The sequence below is a fragment of the Micropterus salmoides genome, unplaced genomic scaffold (assembly GCF_014851395.1).
Source record: "Micropterus salmoides isolate LMB-PRFRI ecotype aquatic unplaced genomic scaffold, ASM1485139v1 Ms_hic_scaffold_2731, whole genome shotgun sequence".
Classification (NCBI taxonomy): domain Eukaryota; kingdom Metazoa; phylum Chordata; class Actinopteri; order Centrarchiformes; family Centrarchidae; genus Micropterus; species Micropterus salmoides.
The window spans coordinates 1-23,455 of NW_024041964.1; the positions used below are offsets into that span (position 1 = coordinate 1).

Here is a 23,455-nt window from a genome sequence, read left to right on the forward strand (position 1 = left end):
AGTGAAGTTTGTCCAGCACAGGGTACGCTGTGCGATTAGAGTTAATCACAAATTAAGTATCGTAAAAAATTTTTTTTCTTTGTTAAATGTAAAATGACTTACAAGGGGTGTGTGAGACCTGTTTCCAAAATGTTCTTTCTTTTTTTCTAGCGGAACATGCCTGTCTGTCCATCCATGCTCCAATGGAGGGGTTTGTTCAGAAACCAGTCATGGCTACTGTCAGTGTGCGCCAGGCTGGAGCGGCCCCTCCTGCACTATCAGTAGAATTCACTCAACCTGCACCATTAAAAGTCAGTACCCTCACAGAGAAAATCATGTTGACTAACCAAAATCGACTTCTTATGCTTAGATGTTGACGACTGCTCTCCAAACCCCTGTAGTCACGGGGGTACCTGCCAGGATCTGGTAAACAGTTACAAGTGTCACTGTCCTTCACAGTGGTCAGGGAAGACAGTCTGATAGGTGACCACCCTGCCTCTTTTCCTCTTTCCACGCCTGTCAACTGCACATGCAAATGCCACTAACCCCTTCTCTCCCGCTCTAGATGCCAACGATGCGATAGCAAGCCTTGTGTCAATGCCAACTCATGCCGGAACTGATTGGTGGATACTTCTGCGAGTGCGTCCCTGGTTGGACAGGGCAGAACTGCGAAACCAGTGAGTTGAAGGCTGTCAGTTGCAGCTGTGGAACGGGACACCTGTCCAGCTGCTCCCTCCTTAATTTCCTTCTTTCAATTAAAGCTGTAACATGAAGGCGTAAAGCAAACAGTTGGACAAGTGCAGCCTTTTCCTGCAGTGTAATTAATCTGCTGTATCACTATTAGCCCTGTGTGTGGCCAAGGCTGTGGTGAATAGAGGTGCTCAAAACAATCCCAGGACTAGTTTCACTTGGCAGTAGACAGGATTGCTCATACTGTGTTGTACTGATTCTGTAGCCACGTTATCCAGCTCTTACAGAGCACTCTCTACTCCGACAATGTTTTTAAAGGCCCCTAGCATGGGAAACATTAAGCACAGACTTGTTTTCAAGAGAACTATTTAGTCAAGCTGTTCAGAATTAATCCTCATTTATTTTCCTGTGCAGATATAAACGACTGCAAGGACCAGTGCCAAAATGGGGGAACTTGCAAGGTACGTGTTGAGTCAAAAACCATCTAGCTTTATCTGGTCACTGCTTTGTTTGCTAGCTTGTTTGTTTGTTTTATTGTGTCTTTTTGTTGAAGCCTGAGACATTTACAGTGGTCATATAAATAGCTGTAAACTGTTCTCTCCAAACCGACAGTGGAATTGTTGTGGAATTCCTCTCTGAAATCAATCTGAGGGGAGTGGGTTCAGAGGGGTTTCTATGGGAGGGACACACAAGTTTCTTGACCACATTAGATTAAATTACCATAAACATTATTGTGTTGAGCCCGTGCCAGGAAAATGTGTTGAAATAATTGCGTAGCTGTTATAATCTTCCCCCAAACTTGTTGCGCTACCCCCCCACCACCCCTTCCGTGCTCTTCGTTCTGTTCTCTGGTTTGACAGTTATTGTTTGGACCCCACCCTATCAAAGCAGTTGATCAAATTTGTGGCTGCATGAGGTTAACCCTGGTTCCTTTCTCTCAGGACTTGGTAAACGGCTATCGTTGCATGTGCCCCCCTGGCTTCGCTGGCGAGCATTGTGAGAGGGACATCGACGAGTGTGCAAGCTCGCCATGCCTGAACGGCGGGCGCTGTCAGGACGAAGTGAACGGCTTCCAGTGCTTGTGTCTGGCTGGCTTTTCAGGAAATCTCTGCCAGGTGAGACACGAGTCCCACCACTATCCCATACACAATAAAGCACAAATGCATGCATCTCGCTAGCCCCTTTTCTGCCGGCATTGCAGTATCTTTGGTTTTGTTGTAAAGTTTTCCTGCCCCACCCTCTTAAATGGCTGTTGTTCCACAGTCCTCCTTTTTTAAAAGGGAGTGCTTTGTTGAAGCTGCTCCTGGCTACAGCGGGATACATTCCTTAGTGCTGAAGCCCAGACTCAGAGGACGGCTCCTATGTCTCTGCCTTGTTTTCCCCCTTCCTCCAAGCGCTGTGCGTGTGTTGTTTCCTGGCACAGCCTGTAGGGAGGATGCTGTGGGTTTTGCTCTGTTTAGTGTAGCAGAAACTATGTCAGCTATCAGGTTCACCGTTCTCTATTCAATACCTTTCTTTCCTAGCTGGATATCGATTACTGCTCTCCCAACCCGTGTCAGAACGGAGCGCCCTGCTTCAACCTGGCCACAGACTACTACTGCGCTTGCCCGGAAGACTACGAGGGCAAAAACTGCTCTCACCTCAAAGACCACTGTCGCACCACGACTTGTAAAGGTACATCTCCTGCCTGCAATAACCACAAGCTTTTTGCTCTGTCTTTTTCCAGAACATTTCTGTAATGTGATCTGCATAGCATGCTGTAGTAAACTGCTGAATAAGGCCAGGTCTTCAACATTTGCCTGAACACTTTGCCCACATTTTTCCCATGAGGGCAATACCTATATTTTAGTTTCGTGTGCTGAAGTTTCTTGGCCAAGGTGAGCTTTTTTTTTTTTTTTTTTTTTGAGTGCAGCTCCCTTGATGAATGCCCCCCTCCATCTCCTCAGCAAAGCTTTTCCAGTGATTCTCCCCTCCTCTGAATTCCTTGAAAATCTGGCAAAAGGCTGATAGCACTGTGTGTTCTTGGTAATGACTTGGTGGGCTACCTCCCCCCCCCCCCCGTGTGTGTGTGTGTGTGTGTGTGTGTGTGTGTGTGTGTGTGTGTGTGTGTAATTGAGTGAGTGGACCAACCACGGAGTCAGATACCAGGTGGTGAAATTCTCTCTGCTCTTGGCAAGAATTAAGTGATTACAGGGGAGCAAATTCACCTCGCTCTCCTAACCTGATCAGACAGGGGGAAAGGAAGGGATTTCAGTGCAGAGTGAAAAAGATCACTCTGAATTGCTTATGAAAGCATAACAGCTTATCGCTGTTTCTTTTATCGTAAATTTTTTATATGATACTGGGTTTTTTTTTTTTTTTTGGGAGATGGGAATTTTTAACCAACTTGCTTGAATTATTATCTGTAAAGGCCTGTGGGCCTTAATCTCATCCTCTGTCTCTCTCTCTTTCTCTCTCTGTCACTTGTTGGCTCTCTCACTACACAGCAATTAAACTAAATTCCCATTCCTCCTTTTCATTTGGAAAACACAAACGCATTTTATGATTTGGAACGAGTATTTGTTGAAACAGGTTTCGTCAGTTGTTTCACTGTCTCTCCGCAGTGATTGATAGCTGCACAGTTGCCGTGGCGTCGAACAGCACGCCGGGAGGAGAACGCTACATTTCGTCAAATGTGTGTGGACCTCACGGCCGCTGCCGGAGCCAGGCCGGGGCCAGTTCAGCTGCGAGTGCCAGGAGGGCTTCAGAGGCACCTACTGCCACGAGAGTAAGTCCAGATACCACACAGACACACAACACAGGGCACAACTAAACATCAATAAATTTGATTGGCCTCTGCACATTCTTGGGGGAGTGGGGGACAGTAGCTCACCTGGTAGCGCGCTTACCAATATTAAGGCTGAGTCCTTACAGCAGTGGCCCAGGTCGAGTCAAGACCATGCCCTCTACTGTATGTCCTCCCAAAAGGGAAAACTTTTTTCAATCTCATGTTTTTTGTCTTTCATTTTATTTTTTAACATGTCAGATATCAACGACTGCGAGAGTAACCCATGCCGCAATGGAGGCACCTGCATTGACAAAGTCAGCGTGTACCAGTGCATCTGTGGCGACGGTTGGGAGGGCGACCACTGCGAGATCAGTAAGTAGTACTTGTTTTCAAAGCGCCTCAAAACAAACCCACACCTATATACTTACCTATATACATACAAAGTCTGTTTTCTGATGTGACATGAATCACACTCCCTTCCAATTGTCTCCACCAGACATCGATGACTGTAGCACCAACCCCTGTCATAATGGAGGGACATGTCGAGACCTGGTGACTGATTTCTTCTGCGAGTGCAAGAATGGCTGGAAGGGAAAGACATGCCACTCCCGTAAGAGCCCTTTTATTTCTTCCTCCACACCCATGTATTCTGTCCATGCAGGCTTATGGTATGTGTTGTATATAGTTACAGTGTTCTATACAATCATGTGTGTGTAGTTAGACTCATGTTGAGTGCACAGCTTAAGCAACCTTAAGATTTTAAAATACTCCCCTCAGGCGAAAGTCAGTGCGATGAAGCCACTTGCAACAACGGAGGCACCTGCCACGACGAGGGCGACACGTTCCAGTGCAAGTGTTCCCCTGGGTGGGAGGGTACGACGTGTAACATAGGTGAGTCACACCGTCAGGGCGGTTTGGTTTAATGTTTCTTATGTATTCACACACACAGAAGATTGCTTTATGGGAGAGCTCGGCCTTGTCTCAGATATTCATCAGATCTGTCAGATCCGCGAGGTCCACAAACAGTTTTTATCCCTTCACTCTGTCAACGCTCCCTCCCTTCCCCTCTCCCTCTCTTGTGAGTGCTGACAGATATCCGCTTAAAATCCCTGATTGCACTGACAATACACTTCAAAGTCGTGGAATGCAGATTCCCTCAAAGAAAACGGAAACCCGACCAAAAAAAAAAGAGCCAAACCAACAGCAGTCTCCTGTGACTCTTTTTGAACAGTGATTTTACTGATAATCCTCCTTTTTAAAGTTGGGAAAAAATCACTGACAAACTACTTCTCTTTTTCCCTCTCTCAGCCAAAAATTCAAGTTGTCTTCCAAACCCGTGTGAGAATGGAGGTACTTGTGTGGTGACAGGGGAGTCGTTTACCTGCGTCTGCAAGGAAGGCTGGGAGGGTCCCACGTGCACCCAGAGTAAGTACTCTTTAAAGGGGAATGGTAGACAGTTATTGCTATTAAATGATGATAAACCTCCTGCTACCTAGTGCAGAGGTGAAGTCCTGCATCTGATTAAATCTGAATCCCCCATCCCTTCTTGATCTTTATTCCCCTCCCAAAAAAATCTCTGGCTGCTGCCGGCCATGAGAGGAGAAAGAGAAGGAGGAGGGAGAAAGGGGCTCAGGAAAGTGAAGACAGATGTCTCCCCCCTCATCCAACACACTCCTCTCTCCCCTCTTGTCGTTGCATTCCTGTCCAAACAGTGACATGTCGGCTTGTTCTTCAGCCCTCCTCCTTTTCCCTGGCTTCCCTGTACGCATGTACTCCAAAACATTCTCTCACTTTTGTAAGGGAGGGAGAAACAGCTGAGGTGGGAATGTGGAGGTGGTGGTGGACATTTGCTCTGTGCAAAGTAATCATGCGGTGCAGAGTCCAGGCCGACCGGCACAACACGCCTCACACACGCAAGCTCAGACGTGCTCTTTTTGCTGTGATGTGCACTGAACAGTCATACATGAGAGGACATAAACAACACACTCACTATGTTGTATCTCTCCCCTCCCTTTCTCTATTTTTTTTTTTTTTCTCTTTCAGATACCAACGACTGCAGTCCACACCCATGGTAAGTAGAAACATTTCCTGTAGATTTTGACAGACGTAAACAGGGTGCTCCTCCTGTATCGTAGTTTCTCACCTGCAGGCTTTCTCTCTCACCGCCTCTCTGCTGAGAACCAGGCGTACACCCATCCCTGTCATTCCTGGGATGCAATCAGCTAACTCTCTTTTGTGAACTCCAACAGGCGGAACTCTTAGTTAACCACACACCACTGGAGCTCGCTCCCAAACCCACACGCTCTTATAAAAAGGAAAAAGTCTGATTGTCTTAATTGCGTTTTTTTTAGAAATGTATGATTTATTATTATTAATATGTTGACTGGTGAGATTATTACAGCCTAAAAGAGTTGTGATAGATAGATAGATGTCCATCTTTTAAAGAAGCCTGAGATACAAACTGAAGTCTCACCCCATCATTTTATTTTTTTTCCTCCGCAGCTACAACAGCGGAACCTGCGTCGACGGGGATAACTGGTACCGATGCGAGTGTGCCCCAGGCTTCGCTGGTCCAGACTGTCGGATCAGTGAGTATTAACCCTGCCTCCCACTCCTCCCTGATCCCTTTTAGAGCGAGCCCGGGCCACGGGACCGTCACAGTCGCTCCAAATGGAAGGTCTAGCCGGCCAATTATCTGTGCATTGGGCTGCAGGCCAGGCCCAGTCATTTCAGTGTCACTACACCGGGCCCTGCTGCTGTCCCCGGGGGAAACCGGCTTAGCAGGCCAACAGCTAATCAGCCATGCTCTTTGACACTGATTACACAGATTGTTTTCCCTCTTAAAGGCTTTCAGATGGCCACATTCTTTCCCATTGCAAACCCTTTGTTCTGCTAAGTCCAGCCTTTAGCTCCTGCATACCTGCTAATGATGCTGCATTGTAATAAAGCTGTGTGGGGCAATAACGTCCAGGGTTGATTTAAAGCATGTTTGCCTGTTTATTAACTAGTGTGTTATGGTACTGTTCAAATCATACACGACCTCAGTTCATTTTGCCATTAGATTTGTGTGCCGACAGCTTAACCCAGTATTTGTGTGCTGTCTGAGTGTGCTAAAAAAAAAAAAAAAAAAGGGAGCCATTTCTTACCTCTCGCTCTTCTCCTCTGTGACAGATATTAATGAGTGCCAGTCCTCTCCCTGTGCCTTTGGCTCCACCTGTGTGGATGAGATCAACGGCTATCGCTGCCTGTGTTCACCAGACAGGACTGGACCCCACTGTCAAGAAGGTAGAAGTCTTCACTAGATGATAAAGGACCAATCCACCTAACAAACGCACCTTCTTGGATATATTTCTAATACTGTGTTTTTATGTAACAGTGACAAGAAAACCTTGCTCTGTTAATGGACACATGACCGCTGATGGAGTCAAATGGGAGGAAGACTGCAACACTTGCCACTGTTCCAATGGGAAGGTTGTTTGCACAAAGGTATGGCCAAACGCACTAACTCTGCCTGTGCACTAAATGTAGAAGTAATGTGAAAGTGATGTATTTATGAAGGCTCTGTACGTGAAGTACTGTGAAGCACTGGGAGAAGAACTGTGGAGGGGGAAAAAAACACTCGATAAATGGCTCAAAAGGTTGTGTGGGTGGTGGAAGGCTCTATCTTAGAGATCTCAGGTAGGGCCATGTCAGGCCACAACAACACTCACAGGGTGGAGTTGGCTTGGGAGTGTCAAATTCTATACAGAGATGATTGTTTTGAAAAGAAACACAATCGCACTGTTCGAAAATACCTGTCTGATGCCAGTTAAGAATCTCCCAAAGTCACACTGAGCAAAGATTGGGTGATATACAGTAGAGGCCTGAAGTAGTGCTATCATCAAGTTTGTGTAACTGCCAGACGAACAATGGTGCCTCACTGATATTGCTCCCCTCAGGAGGAAAATGCATCATGAGGTGAAAATGATCCAGAGCTGTTGAAGTACAGGCTACCGTGTAGTCTGAAATGTGAATGCAATTATAGTTGGGTTTTACCGTACTTTTGCTAACAGTGGTTTGTGTGTTTAATGTAGATGGCGTAAGCATATCCCTTGATATGCAACAGAGAGAAAGGAATCTTTTCAGAGCCACTATTATTCTTGACTTGGGAAAACTTGTGCCATTGATTGCATCTTTTTACTGTCCGGACTGGGGATTGAACCTCTTGAGTTCAACAAATGTCAAACCGGCTGTATAGGAACTTTGAGCTGAATGCTAACTTCAGCATGCTGCTGTGCTCTCAATGATATTGCTGACATGCTGATGTTTCGCAGGTTTAATATGTTTGTGTGTTAGTGTGCTAATATTTGCTAATTAGAACTGAACAAAAACTACTGATGGGGCTAACGGGAATGCCATTAGTTTTGCAGGTAATTTGGTCGTTAAGTGAAATTTGGAAAAAGTGAAATTTTGATCTGCTACAAAATCACCAAAGTTATTACACTTCATCCTGACGGGGACATGAATGTCTATACCAAATGTCATGGCAGCCCATCCAATCATCAGCTGTAGTCCTGTTCATATGTGTTTAATTTAACGAAGGGTCCTTGACGTTATCTCAACACGGTTTCCCCTGTCATGTTTTGCTCTCTCCAGATGTGGTGTGGCCCCATGTCATGCCACCTGGGTGCCAAAGGTCGAGGCGGGTGTCCTTCAGGCCAGAGCTGCATCCCCATCAGGGAAAACCACTGCTTTGTGAAGTCCTGCCTCAGCCTCGGAGAGTGCTGGCACTCCAACCCTCCCCCGCCTCCCACCAAATGCCATCCTAGCTCCAGTTATCAGGACAACAGCTGCGCCAACATCACCTTCACCTTCAACAAGGAGACCATGCCTCGAGTGAGTTACCTAGGCACCAGAGAGGGAGAGAGTGAATGAATGAAAGAGTCTTTGGGGTTATGTTTCATGCCTCTCCTCCACTGCCACGCTTAAATGATTGGGAACAGCAATCTGTGAAAGTTTTTCAGAACTGCTGAACCATCCCTCCTGGGCAAAATTATTTCTAGTCTAAGACTCCTGAACAATTCAGTCATGTATTTTTAAAATGTGTTCCAGGAAGAAAAATGTGAGGATCTTTCTTTTTTCTCTCCCTGTCTTTTGTTGACTGCGTCCAACTTTTGGTGCTTCTGAAAATCAAGCATTCCCGACTTCGCAACTCATGCCAATTTCCTCTTAACCCGACCGCACTGCAAGATTAATTTCAGGATCATATGGATTTGAGCTAAACAGGACCACTGGCGACTCTGTCACCACATAGGATCATCACTCGCCAGTTGCTTAACAAGCATGACAGCAGATAGTGACAAGCATATGAGTCTGTGGTCTTTAATCTAAATGAGGTGGATCCCAACCAGATAGCATGTTGAACCTACTTCCAAAATGCAGGCCTAGCTCTTCCTTTTTCTTGATTGCCCTCTATTTTTCCATGTGCGTTAACATTTGTTTCATTTCTTCTTCGTGTACAGAGCTTGACTGTGGAGGATGTGTGTAAGCAGCTGAGGCGCTTGTACATAGTGAAGAATTTCTCCTTGGAGCATTCTGTGTCCATAACCTGTGACCCCTCATTCTCAGCCAGCAACGAGATCCACGTCTGCATCGTAAGTACCTCCCTCCCACTCCCAGTCTGCCATATGTTTGCCTCTATTAATGCATAGTCAAAAGAAATCCTCTTTGATTTATGCCCTGATGACCTTATTCTTAGCAACATAAAGACATGCTCTTATGGGACATGTGGTGGATTAAGGTTTGGTTGTTTTGTGTCATCAGTTGACAGCAGGTACACATGATCAATGGCCAGACAAACCAACAGATTTCAAACCTCACTTTCTTCTTGTCACTTCTAGTCTACCGAGGACCATCTCTTGGATCGGAGCCCCATTAAAGAGATCACAGACAGGATAATCGACCTGGTTAGCAAACGCAACGGGAATAACACCATCATCACTTCCATCGCAGAGGTGCGCGTGCCAAGCCCCAGCAAAACTGGTATGAACAGCCTCAAAACTCTGGTTGTTGCCTGTGAAGTTTTCCAGACTTGCACACACTTGCATTTGTAGAAAAAGGTGGGAGGACATTCTACTTTTTTTGAAAAGGTCAGATGAAATAGAGCCAATCCCTGAATATGACAGCAGGGCCGAGCACCAAAGAAAAACGTGCATGTGTGAAAAAGAATTCCTAATCCTCCCACATAACTCGGGCCGCCCAGGTCTGCCATCTCATGACAGTTGTAATGGAGCTTAAAACAAATCTAGCCAGGACTTCGATGGAAAGAGCAGAATTGCTTGGCTGCGTGGTTTTAGATTGGCTCGTACTGTGACTAGTGAGACTCCCGCATGTGTCCACCATTCATCAATATAGTGACAGCAGACTGCCGCCACGGCCAAATAGAAGCAGCCTCCTCCCCTGTTCAGGGCTGAGAGGTCAGGTTGCACTGGTAAAAGCATGCTAATGATTAGTAGTAGTATAATAAAACCTTTTGTGTATTGTTTGAATGATTGGGACTTGATTCTTACACAGTTGTAGCGTCTCTTTGACCTGTGATTGTATTTTCTTCCGTCAGACTACCTAGTGCCCCTCCTCAGCTCCATCTTCATTGTCATCTGGGTCCTTGTGCTGGTCTCCATTTTGCTGTGGTGCATGCGGCGCCGGCGGAAACAGAGCAACCACAATGGGACGTCGGCCGCTGGCTCAGAGGACAACACAACCAACAATGTACGGGAGCAGCTCAACCAGATCAAGAACCCTATAGAGAAGCATGTGGGCCTCACGGTGGCCATCAAAGACTACGAAAACAAGAACTCCATCATTGCCAAAATAAGGACAAATCATCCCGAGGGGGATGAGGACGACAAGGAGAGGCACTTACAGAAGGGCCGCTTTACCAAACAGCCAGCATACACACTGGTGGAGAGGGACGAGAAGACGCCCATCTCCACATCCAAAAATCCCAACTGGACTAATAAACAGGACAACAGAGACTTGGAGACGGCAAACAGCATAAACAGGGTGGACTACATTGTATAGCAGACAGCTGTGTTGCTGTGCAACCAAGCCTTATGCCTTCACACCCCGGTGGTGGGTGAAACAGGGGAGCATTGGCATGTGTAGTTAGTAAACTGTCGTGTCAGTCGTGACCCCACAGTATTTTCAGATATTCCCCGTGTTAATTTAAGTTTTGACAAGCTGGCTTACACTGGCAGTGACGGTTGCTTTGGTTGGCTGGAAACACAAGGCACTGGTATACATTTCACTGTAGAACTAGTTGCAAAAGTGTCGTCCTCTGCATTTCATTTTGCTCTTTTTATTTTAATTTAGATTTAGTGGACACATGGAAGGGGCTCCTGATGTAATTGTTGTACAATGACTAAAACTACCCGACGTGTTCGACACTAGAGCTAATTATTTTCAGTATGTGGTTGAATTCTGTTTGGAGAAAGTGCCTTTTCAGCTTTAGACTTCAGCAACTGTCAAATGAGAAAAAAGATCAACTTTATTATTTATTTTGTTTTGGGGCGGGGGAGGGAAGGGTTCAATGTCAGCAGTTGCTGCCAGTATGAAGAATTTATGTCGATTTAGAACATGTAGATATGTACATTTTTTTTTTTTTTTTTTATTAATCATTGTGTATATTTGATTTATTAACTTAATAATCAAGAGCCTTAAGATATCATTCCTTTTTATTTATATGTTCTGTCTAGTTTGAAGGTTTTGATAGCTGTGGAAGCCTACAATTTCTTTCAATTACTTTTTTCAACGCATTCTATAAAAGCCAAATTTCAAAGAAAACAAAGGATGGGCACTTTTCGCCTGAAAGAAATGCTTTTGTTTTGTTTTTCCACACATTTGACATTTCATTATTTGTTGCCAGGACCTTGATTGAAGGCAAGTGAGGTTAGGACAACAAAAGATCCCGGCTGCTGAGAGGGACGGACATGGTGGCAGACATATTGCTTGCCACTAATGGATTAATACTTAAGGGAACAAAAACCCTTCAGCAGCTTCAGTTTAACCCATTGACACATTTCAAAGGTTGTCAAAATCCACCAACTTGCAAGGCAAGTCACATCAATGACACGCCAGAATTCCCATCTGCTTTAGTCAGCATAATATCATAAGCTAGACAGTGAGTACTTGAACAGTAGGGGGGCAATGGGAGCACTGTAGAATCAGATGATATACACTGCCTTTCTCTGCAAGAGTCTGCTTTCTGTGCACATTTGTTTCTTTTTAAAAAATGAGGCTCTTACAGACAAACATGTTTTATCTCATTTAACCCTTTGAGATCATGGCAACATTTTGTCCTTTTTGACTTTTGTGTTATGAACTTGAGAATTGTGTTGATCTGGCAATATATTTTTGAAAGTCATATTTATTAAATATTTTGTATGAAAAGAGAATTAAAGTTGTCTTTGTTCTGGAGAGTGAGTTAAGAGTCTCTGTGATGCATCAAGCCAAACATTTTGGAGCATATGAAAGGTTTCTCATGCAGCTGGCGTGGGAACTGCTGCTGGAGAGACATCATAGACTTGAGCAAGGTCTCTGTCCAAATGTGTTTACAGCTAATTACGTTGTAGCAAGCCATCCTCATTAAGTCAATACTGGAGACATAAATACCCTCATTCCTCATGATCCCCAGACAATGTTGCCCTTGTTGGTCTGGTTTAAGTAGCAGGCTTAACTAAAAACTTTCAAACTAGAAGGCCTATGAAGCCTACATTGTAGTTCAACTGATTATCAACACTTATTGAGAATGACCTTAAACATGTTAGGACTTACCTTGCATTCATGTGGTGTCGAAATGATCTGAAAAACTAGTTCCTCACTGGGAAAAGTCACGTAAACGCCCCCCTTAAGTCGGAACAACTCGATACACGATGCACAACCAGCCAAAAGAAAGTAAATGTTGAGTTGATGACACTTTATTTTTGCTCACATACTGAAAATGGCTTAACATGTTTAAACGCTCTGCGCTAAAAAATACAACATATCTTTGTAGTGACCATGTTGTTTCCATGTTACGACTTAAGGTCATGAACACGCAGAAGTCGAACGAACGACTTCCCAACGTGGGAAACCTTTCATGGAACATGTGAATGCACTACAAAAACAGTGGAGTCAGTTTCACAAATCCACCATATTGTCTCTGTCTTGATAAGAACAGAATTGGCGTTCTGCTAGTGACTCATCTCAGGTTACACCCGTTGATACTGAGGGAGACTGGGAACAGAGAAGTTTCAGAGAAGTGGGAACAGGTTTATTAGCAACATCAGTGTTGTTGGACAGACCTTCTCGCTGTCAAACTGCCATGAGCATCAGCCGGCCTGGACTGAGTGTGAGGAAAACAACGTGAAGACATCTACGTGTTATTTTATGTCGGCTGCTTCCCGAAAATGATCATCCTATTTGCATTTTTCCACAAAGATTCAGAGAGATAAACACATTTATTTACAGAATAAAATGCTTTTCCAGTAAAATTAAAAATCAGGAGTAATTTATTCAGGCAGCATTATGTCATCAAGTGGAACATCGGAGTATGAGTGGCTTTTGGCCCCTAGTTGCCCCATGCTCTCTCTGCACAGGGCAAACTGATTGATTATAACAGCCCTGACGAGTGTTGGAGCGACGACAGCATCTATGTTTTAACCTGTGGTACTGTAGACGTCCTGCTATTCCCAAATAAAACCACTAATATTTCAATATTACTCACATTCACACATATTTGGTTCAAGTTCAATATAAACGCTGCATAATAATACCCTCAAATTTAAAGATACATTTCAGGTGCTTAGCAACCAAGTAGAGAGCAAATTGTATATGAATGTAAACTAGCTAGAAAAATACATTTTTGAGAATGGGGTGATGAAATAAATCTGGAAACGGCAATCAATCACGCCAGAGCTTCAGCGGGGAAACTGGACAGTTTTCAGACACGTAGGAGCCAGTATTTCCGACTGAAAGCCATGACGTACTGCATGGCTCCTGCCTGTCTGAAATCCCCAATCTTTAACACAAAACCAAATCTAAACTCCAATTAAAGGTTTTTGACTTTCATTTGCGAGCCTTTCTTGACCACCACTTCTTATGGGTGGAGGCAAAGTCTGTTTCAAGTATTTGACAAAGCGTAACTCAAACGCTCATGTATCAATTGCCATAATATGTTCAGCATTTGAGAGGTGTGTGCGTGTGTGCGTGCGTGTGTGTGTGTGTGTGTCTGCTGCACTATTCACGGCACATGTGAAACATGCATATTGTAGTAAAATGTGACGCGTGTACAAATGCATGTCATCTGAGGAGACTGCATGGGGTAAACATCCAGCCTGACACAATATCATCTCTATCTCTGTGGCGTCAGGCATCTTTACTGTAGCTTGTCTCTCCCCCTCAGGACCTCTTCAGTCGTCGTAATCTAGAGGTTCTGGGCACATTTTCACTCCCCTCCTCTCCGAGTGTGGATCTGGAACTAATAGAGGAGCCTGAGGATGCAGGCTTGACAGATAGGCCCCTCAGACTTGCGGCCAGCCTGTTTTGGTTTGTCTGTGCCGTGTTATTGCTTGCGAGGGGGAGCCTCTGGGCCCGTTTCCCTAGAGTAAGCAGCTCTACTTCCAGTGTGGTTTTCTTGCACTCGGAGACTGGGAAAGCCTCGGACTCTGCCTTGGCTACCACTGGAGGAAGGGGTGGCAGAGGAAGAAGTTCATGCTTGGATGTTTGTGTGGAGCACGTGGTGGAGGGAGTTTGCATTGTGGCTGGAGGTCTTCCAAGGCACGTCCTCTTGGCCCTCTGTGGGTGAGGGTCTTCCCCCGCATCGCTCGGCTTGCACCTCTTGCTTGTCTCCTGACTGGTTTCATTTTGGCAGAAAACTACTGAGGCCCCATTTGGGTTGATGCTGTCTGGAGGACTATGCTCAGTTTGCTGCGCCTGGGTCAGATCCTGCTTTTGAGTAGTCACAATCAGAGCCATGGCCTCATTTAAGGAAATGGGGCAAGGCACCTTGTGGTATGCCACTGGGATGGCCTTCTGTCCGGAGCTGGACTCTTTTGGGCTTGATTCTGACTCTCCAGCTTTAAGTTCCCCTCTTTGGGTTTTGGGACAGGCTCTCTGGTCAATCTGCTGCTCCCCCATACTGGAACCACAGAGCTCTCGCTGGACACCAGCTTGTTTGGCTCTGAAAAAGTTAAAAGGATAAGAGGATATGAACAGATACTTGAGTGTCCTCTCTGACTGGTGGGGTTGGAAAGTTCTGCATTAGATCATACTTACATCTTTTGAAGCGCAGTCTTCTTTGTTTTTGTGGGGCTGTTTGAAGGTTCTTGGGTTTCTCCCACTCTGGAAAAATATTCCGATCTGCTTTGTTCACTCAGCTCAGTCTAGAGAGGACAAACAGAATCGGTGTAAACAAAAAATATTATTCCTGGCATCCCCTGGAAAGGTTTGGCCTTCACAGCAGACTGTTGTCATCATCTGGCGTTGTCAGAATTAAAAAACAATCACTAGACTTCTGTAACATTGATAATATAATGAATAAAATCAGACAAAACAATCCAATATGATTAAAAAAAAATAAATAAAAAACTTCTGATTCTCTTGAATCCCAAATAGTATTTGAACTATGATACAGTACAAAAGGAATGTTTTCTATAATGCCTTCAGAGACACTTATTAGCACCCCAGCTAGTGCAAAGAATCACTCCCCGACTTAATAATGCACAAAGCAACCACCTCAAAGGCTACAAAAATAATCACCGGCTTGTCATTGGGGAACTAATGTTTCATAATCTCCACTGTCTGAGGCTTGGAGTGATGCTTGCAGCCTGAGGCAGAATTACTAAATGGTGAAACCATGTTGACAAGTTAAAACTACGATTAAAGAAGGATAATAAGATGGAGCAAGGCATGGGAAATATACGGCAACGACGGCAAGTGAAAAAATGCAAAAATGGGATGACAAGCATCTCAGAGGACAAAGGATAAGATAAAAACAAAGTTAGTGGAAGTAGCCTCATGGTAAGAAGACTGTAGCAGCACTCTGCATTTAAACCTGTTAACCTGCAACTCAGACAGACTCTCATCACTCTCAACAGCTAGCATTTTTTAAACATGTTTAAATACTTATTTACATTAAACCTTTGTGTAAAAAGCACCTTCCTAGTTGGCTAAAATGGTTAACTATGGGTTGAAAGTTTAATATACACACATAATAAGGGGACCCTCTGAGGCAGAACAAGGAACGGGCCAAAGATTGGATCTCACCAACAAGTGCCCTCAACAGGCCACTAATGAAGGTTAACCACAGGTCTTTTCCTTGGCTGACCTCAAACAGACTCTGGAGTTATGAGAGAACAAGAGACGCAGCTGGTAAATTGAACAGAACTTACACCTTGCTTATTATGACGTATATGGTGGTAATAGGCTTAATCAGCATGAACTTGTGTGAACTCATTTGGCAAGGGACTTGAATGTAACGGACATTCAATCATAGGTAAAAGTCCCGCACTCTAGCTTTAAAAGTCAAGAGTGATGCTAAAGTGCTAGCAGCTCTATGAGGCTGTACCTAGGCACAGCAGTTAACATGTTGATGCTTAGCGGGCATGATGTTTACCATGTTCAGCATCAGTAAAATGTTAGCATGCTAACAACTGCTAATTAGCGCAGCTGAGGCTGACTGTGTCATTTGCAGGTATTTGGTCATAAACCAAAGTATAAAACAAATTAAAAAATTGACAGCACTAGTAAAACAATAAAAACTGAAACAATTCATCCCAAGGGAAGCATGTATGTCTGAATCAAGTTTCATGTCTATCCATCCCATAGTTGTCAACACAAATGTCAACTCCATGGTGGTGCTTGAGGAAAAGCCAGGGGATCACAAAAATCCTCTGAAAATCATGAATATCTGCACAAAACTTTGTGCCAATCCATTAAGTAGATGTTGAGATATTTCAGTGATAAGTGAAGAATTTGACCTGCTGGTGGCGCTAGATAAAATTATTAATGTGCACTCTGACACAGAGAAAGTCAGTGCGCTAAGCTCATCCATCAGTTGCTGTGAACACAAAGAAAACATTCCTATGTCCTCTCCCACATGTCATGATACCAGTGACAACATATGACCCGACACAAAAGGAGGAAGAGGTAACTGTCCAAAACTAAAAGGGCAAACTGGGGCATTGTGGCTTTGGACTGGGTGTTGAGACCTAGCAACTGCACTCTGGTCTGTGGTGTGGTGGACGGAATAAAGAGGCCAGATGGAGGGAGGAGAGTAAATAAGGAGGCCGGGCAACAGGGAAGTAGGCAGGGACCACAAGAGACAAGGGACAAGATACTACAGAATGAAAAAGAGAAAGAGAGAGCGTTTAGTAGGGAGCACAACAAAGGAAGAGGCACCCCCCAGAGTAATATCGGCTGACCTAAACAGCCTCTCCAGCATGCCCACAAACACAAGAATCCTCACACAGGAAGCTCTCCACAGGCTGCCCTTTGTGTAGAGATGGAGTCATGTTAGAGTGTGGGCTGAGGTTCAGTCTTTACACACTCTCATATCCAGAGCTAGCACTAGCCTTGGATTTGGATTTCAGACAGTGACACACATTCAGACTTGTATTTGCCTACGCACTCACACACCCACCCCAACAACAACAATTCTGAGAAAGATGTGGGTGCCATCATTTGCATTGTAATGCCTTGATTTTTATTCTCATCTGTTTAAAATGAATAAATGCTGTTTGAAAATGAACTTGAAAGAAAAATCAACAAGAAGCCAATGGGAGGCTCTCTGGGAAAGTTTAGTGCCTTTCTGTTCCTGTCGGCATGACTTCAAAAGAGCAAGCGTGAAAGAACAGAGTGATGGAAAGGAAGAAGCATGAAGAGAGGAAGAGGTTGGATATACATAGCAGGCAGAAGGAGAAAGATAGATAGAAAGAGAGAGATTGTGAATGAATTATCACCAGGGGTCGGACATTCTGTATATAGCAATAAGAGAAGAAAGTAGAGGGATTAAAGATGGGGGAGGGGGGGGGGAGCTGGCGCATGAACATTAGAATTATCACAGGCTATGTGGATAAAACAGTAAGTATTGTGTGGGAACCGAGGTGGCCTAATCTTGTACGGAATGATGCAAATTCCCAATAGCTGGAGAGTGTCCCATGAAAAAGGAGGGAGGGATGGTGGTAAATAAGAACTTCTACCCGCCGCCACCACTTCTCCCTCAGAAACTAGGATTTAACCTCCCCACCGCCAGCCAGTCTGCTCGCCCCCACACAAAGCCGCAAAACACTTCTCGTGATGCAACATGTAGAGTAGACCAACAGTGCCCTCCCCGGCCCCGGAGCCTCCAAAACAACATGGCTCCACCACGGGAGCTGCTGCAACAAGACAGCACATCTGGATGTCAGATTACAGAGATAAACCTGAACAAAGGGCAAGGGGAGCAGAAAGAATGAATCATTTGGTTTAAAAGGGTACCAGTACAGATTCTAATAGCTTGCCCAACTCTAAATGACTCCTTGAAACAACTTCAAAAAGATAACCAACTACAGGCTCCATAAAATACAGGGAATGAGCAGTTTCTCCACTGCCATCCATGATAAGGTAGGAACACAGATAGGAAGATTATGTTAGTTATCTTTTAATGCAGCTGCACTTGAAAGTAATGCGGTGATATGGCCAAGCAGTCTGAGCAGTTTAAAAACTCCACTGCATAGGATGACAAAACCTCTCTTGGTATTCAAAGACATTTTTATTTAGTGTCTTACGCTTTGCTGACAAACAATTTGCTCCATATAATTTACATAAGTGGCCATGGTCCTTCATCTGTACCATACAACAACAATTTTGTTGGGTAAAACATTTTTTCCCAAGAACCAGGAATAACTGTCTTTTTTGCAGCGTGATGACCATGCATTTATTTTAGTTTACCCAATGGGTTTTGCAAGGATTTTTAAAGGCCAAAGACCTCAGAGGCCTTTCTCATCTCATCATGAAGACACTGCAAACTTTTAGTTGGGATAAAAACATGAAAATTACCAGGAAAAGAAAAACAAGATGTCAAGTCAGAAAACACGCCAGCATGAAACGCTCCGATCAACCATCAAGTCATGTTTACTTGTAATCTGCCACAGTGGAAGCCAGATTGTTTGTTCATGGATTACTCTAATGTCTTTGTACCTCACCTTACACATACAAAACCAGTTAGATGCGATCCTATAGAGCCTGGTGATCACTCATCTGTCAGAAAATAATGATTCATACCACTTGAAATACTTCAATCCCTAAAACTATTTGAGTTATAAAAATGGAATTATTCTTTACACTGGAAAGCCTTTGCAAAGGCACAACTAAGTACACAACATCCTTAAACTGGCACCAAGAAACAACAACACTATTTAACTGTCAGTGCAGAAATACCTCCTGCAGAGATGTTCGTGAAAAACCAGTCCACAAATTCCACCCCTCACCCTCCAACCACCCTGCTCCCACAGAGGAAACATGCAGTGTTTCTCTAAGCTCACCACATCTTCCCTACAACAAAGTCAACAAACATGCATGGGCACATACTTGTCGAAAATAGGACAGTTCTTATCCCTGAACAATGGCAAGTTTTTGGATCCACCCATGTGTAAGGATTAAGACAAGCTGTTAACTGTTCAGACTCAAATCAATGAAACAGCGTAAGACAGGGTAGAATGAAGGGACATGATCATGAAGAGAGCCTTTCTGCATGCAAGAGATCACATCCATGTATTTGGCCGTGATGGAGAGGAGATCAGCAGACACTGGACGCTTGGGAAAGCACTGCTGCTAGCTGTTGCGAGCTGTGAAGAAAAGAGGCGCGCTGAGGTCATGAGTAAACACACAGACTCGTCCAGAGCTCAGAAGAGGGGGGGGACTGGAAACACATCTGCTCTGCCTTTGATCCAAACTTCTGCGGCCCAGCACGCCACTCACCTCAGCTGCCCACTCTGTGCCTGACTAGAAAACAAGCGGCCACAATCCTAAACACTAGCTCTTCCTTCCCATGCTGCCCTCCTCGCTGTTGGTGCTGACTCACAATAGGAGAAGACTTTTTATGAGGGACTTGAATCTTCAAATGTCAAGAAAAAACATTGTCTAAGAGATGCCTTTCTTTTGTTTCCCACGGTCTCACACAAACCCGATCGTTTCAGTGGCCGTACCTCTGCAGAGCAAAAGTTGGTTCTAAGTTGTAATAGAACAAGTACAATAGGCTTATAGTCGTCTCTTAAATAGAGCAAATATCAAGGGTGCGCTAAATTTAATGTCGCCCCCACAGATGTGGTCAATGTCAGGGTTAAATTTACTCAACCACTCCATACATGACAGTCATTACTTTAAAGGCTTCAGTATTCTCAAACCAAGACACTTATCTGATGGTCAAACAGCCTGATTTCAGACAGAAGTGTAGTTACACATTTCCATCTTCAGTGTGACATTGCCTCGGTGGGGGAGGGGGATTTGATTCTGAATCTAACTTCATTTTAAGTCGACACATGACATGCCAACATAGTGGTTTTGCCGGGGTTTTAAGAGTGGAAAGGAGCAAACAACAAACAAACTCCTTAGTTTTAAAAAAAATATATTTTAGGGGCATTTCTGCCTTTATTTCAGATAGGATATTGGAAAGAGACAGGACATAAAGGAGAGAAAGAGGAGACGAAATGCAGTAAAGGGCTGCAGGCTTCATTCGAACCGAGGTCGCTGTGTGTGCCCAAGCGAGCCAATTGCAACTACTTATCGATTTGTCGATCTAGAACAGCATTGATTGCAGCTTCTATCTTGTTTATAGGTTACAATTGTGGTTATTACTCCTCCTTGGTTCCAGCGCAAAGCTTGACAATGGCGTTAGTCCACCTGCAGCACTTGTTGGATCACTTTTTCAGCCGAGAAGCCGCTGGACACTGACCAGGTGTGTGGAAGTGAGAAAGTAAACAGTGTAGGGCTGACCCCTAATAGTGAAAGATTCGATGCTTCAATGGACGGAGCCTGATTCGACTGTCAACCTCACAGTGAAGCTTCGCAGCAAAACAAGGATCATGCCATTGTGGCGATATGGGGGTGCTCAACGTCTGATTTTACATAGAACTGATAGTTTTCTGCCAATAAATTAAATTCAATAAATGTTTTTAAAGTGCGTAAATAAATCCAAAATTGTAACCCTAACCCTGGGGCGTCTGTGTGCATGTGTAGGCCAGCGTGTACGTGTGTGGTAGCAAAAGAAGAACACTTGCTGAAGAAACAAGCGGAGGCCCAGTTTCACTGGTGTTGTGCCGAGTTGTCCACACCTCGCGGGACTTTTGGATAATTTATCACTGTCGAAAAAGAAGGTTTTATTGACCTTGAGTACAGAAAAAAAACAATAATTGGTATCCTAGATCCTTGTACAATACTGGAAATGACTAAATCTCACCATCTCCTCTTCTAACTGAACCACAGCTGAAAATGTGACTAATAAGAGCGCACAGTATACAAGAGACATTAAGCATGCTCAAGTGTGGGAGAGAGACGTTGGCTTTTACAGGACAAAAGGCCAACCATGATGTCACCTTAGTTCCCTCACAACATAACCCCCTGACCTTGTGAGAAGTGCTGATTTGATGAGTCTACATTTCCACTGCGGTTAAGGATTTTTGTTCAACAAGTCCCACAAACCGAATCCTAACAACAAAACCGAAACCTCCCTAAATACAGGGAAATGTGGCACTTTTTTGGGACTAGCAGGCTGGTGCTGTCAAGAGTTGTGGGATAAAAGACCCTTTCATAAACATATGACCAACTTTGACACAGAACTCTGAATACCCCATTATTTTTAGGCAGCAACATTATTATGCCTTACATCAGTTGTGACTCACTGCATAAACGTTTTTCATTTTGGATTTTCAACTTTCTTGGCAACATGTTCTTTGAAACACTCCCCTTCTGACAAATTAGAACACAGCAAGGGACATAAACAAATAATTGTTTTTGTCATGTGAAAAACTTTAGCCTTGCTGTCTGGTATCTTTCCCTTACAAACCACGTTTGAGGTTGGACTAGTGAGAGCTCCACCGCAAGACTCCCACCCTCCAATTCCCTCTGCTTGTACTATATGAGCCCAGAGAACCACATCCTGAAGAAGAGGAACGCAATCGACAGCAATGCCTCCTTGAACTGGAAAATTGGTTACACAATATGAACTTTTCACTGACGACTGTGTTGCTCCACTAAAAATATTACAATCACTGCTTTCATTGGAAGCCAAGCTGTGGAGAGAGCAGAGACATTTCAAAGGGAAACAATAGCAAAAAACCCCATAGAAAAACAGCAGGCCACTGATCATGGGATGTGATGGGAGAGATGTCCGTCCTTGATGTGAGTGCCAAGGTGAGAGGCTCCACTACCATTTCCCAGAATACTCTTGGGAGTTTTGGATCAAATGAGCACTGACCAAAGGATAGTTGTCTGTAATATGAATGGACAAAAAAGAACTACAGTAGCCATGACATGGGTAAGAGTACAACATAATATACAGAGCAAGGACTCTTACAGGGAAATACACAATTTTATCTGAGTCCAATCAATTAAGACACATGGCATTTAACTGCAGAAATTTAACTGAATTATCCCTTAAAACCCAAACAATGTACATGTAACAGAATTATGAAGTGAGTGTTGCTGTAAAATAGAATATATTAATGATATTTCTAAGTATTTATAGGCAGTTAAAGGGTAGACAAAAAATATTATTTTGATAGGAGATTAATATTATGTTCTGACAATGTCAATGCCACAATGAGCTTGGATAAAAGGAAATAATTCAGCTGTTTCTCTTCCCTGCAACATTTTTCCAAAAACCAATCTTGAGTGGTTAGTATCTAGACGTTCTCAAGAGCTAAAATGTACAAAATTAGCTTTGGCTATATTTTTGACTACCCATTAATGTTGAGGTTTCCAACAACCCCAAGTTTGAGACAAGAAAAAGAACTAAAACTGTACAGCTGGGGTGAATTGGCAGATTGTGGGATCAAGGACTTTTCAAAGAAGGGGTGACTCTGCAGCTTTTGACCCCACCTCACTCCACCCAACCCCCTGCCATCCTCTGTTTCCCCCTCACTAGGTTTCTGAAAAAGCCCTGGCCAGATTCAGAGCCACGACCCATCCTCCTGCACCCCTCACGTAAAGAGGATCAGCATATATAAAGTGAGAGCACAATTTGGCAACACATCCCTATAATAACACACAGACCCTTGCAGGACTTTTTGCCAGGCGACTGGAAGAGGAAATAGAGGAGTATAAACAGCACTCACCGCAGCCAGGCTCGGGTTTCCATGGAGCGCTGAGGCATCCTCTGGACAGCTCACACACACAACATAGCGTTCAGGAAACACACGCAAATCTGAAGGCAGGCAAAGAAACAACACAGACCATGCTAGTTAATAACGTGGGCTCACCTCTAATTATGAGTCAGTCAGACAGAGGGAATTGTGGTGGAGGTTTGAATTTACATCTACATACACCAAGTATTTACTATCCCTCAGACCAAGGAGAAAATGGCAGTTCACAGATAATTGCTGAGCTTTATGAGCCGCGTAAGCAGCATGAAATTAGAACATTTTATGTTAACAATGGCTCTTGGGAGTAATATGACTGTTTCATCGGCTTCAAAGGCAAAGACCATTTACAAAAACAATACTATTACATCTATTATATCATAATAATAATAATAAATCTAACCAACCTCAACATATCACCTCAACTGGTCTTCCAAGCTGACCAATATCAGATATATGGCCTGATACACAGCCTCCTGTATGTAAAGAACTTGCAGAGCAATGGAAGACCAAAATATGCAACGTTACTCTGTCTTCTGCATCGTCAAGAGTATCATGACGACGTGCTTAATGACAAACAGTAACTTCCTGTGTGAACAAATGAACAGGCGCATTGGCAAAATATTACAACATTGTTCTTGCATTCTTAAACTGTTCAAAGGTTTTA

General features: G+C 44.0%; 2 protein-coding genes across 2 annotated transcripts; one reads left to right on the plus strand and one right to left on the minus strand.

Moving 5' to 3' along the window:
• The first annotated feature begins 586 nt into the window (after positions 1–586).
• On the plus strand, positions 587–11,890 carry LOC119881834 (protein jagged-1b-like). The gene is given in 18 exon segments (XM_038691939.1): positions 587–656; positions 1,084–1,130; positions 1,611–1,784; positions 2,193–2,343; positions 3,273–3,374; positions 3,377–3,436; positions 3,695–3,808; positions 3,933–4,046; positions 4,214–4,327; positions 4,745–4,861; positions 5,480–5,507; positions 5,939–6,024; positions 6,608–6,721; positions 6,813–6,922; positions 8,072–8,311; positions 8,938–9,069; positions 9,316–9,457; positions 10,032–11,890. Coding segments are annotated over 18 exon segments (2,379 nt in total). The 3' UTR covers positions 10,496–11,890.
• Positions 11,891–12,893: 1,003 nt separating this feature from the next.
• On the minus strand, positions 12,894–22,853 carry LOC119881835 (protein SLX4IP-like; the record flags this gene model as incomplete). Its single annotated transcript, XM_038691940.1, is given in 3 exon segments — positions 12,894–14,633; positions 14,729–14,835; positions 22,765–22,853. Coding segments are annotated over 3 exon segments (977 nt in total), but the record flags the coding sequence as incomplete, so codon positions are not given.
• Positions 22,854–23,455: the final 602 nt, after the last annotated feature.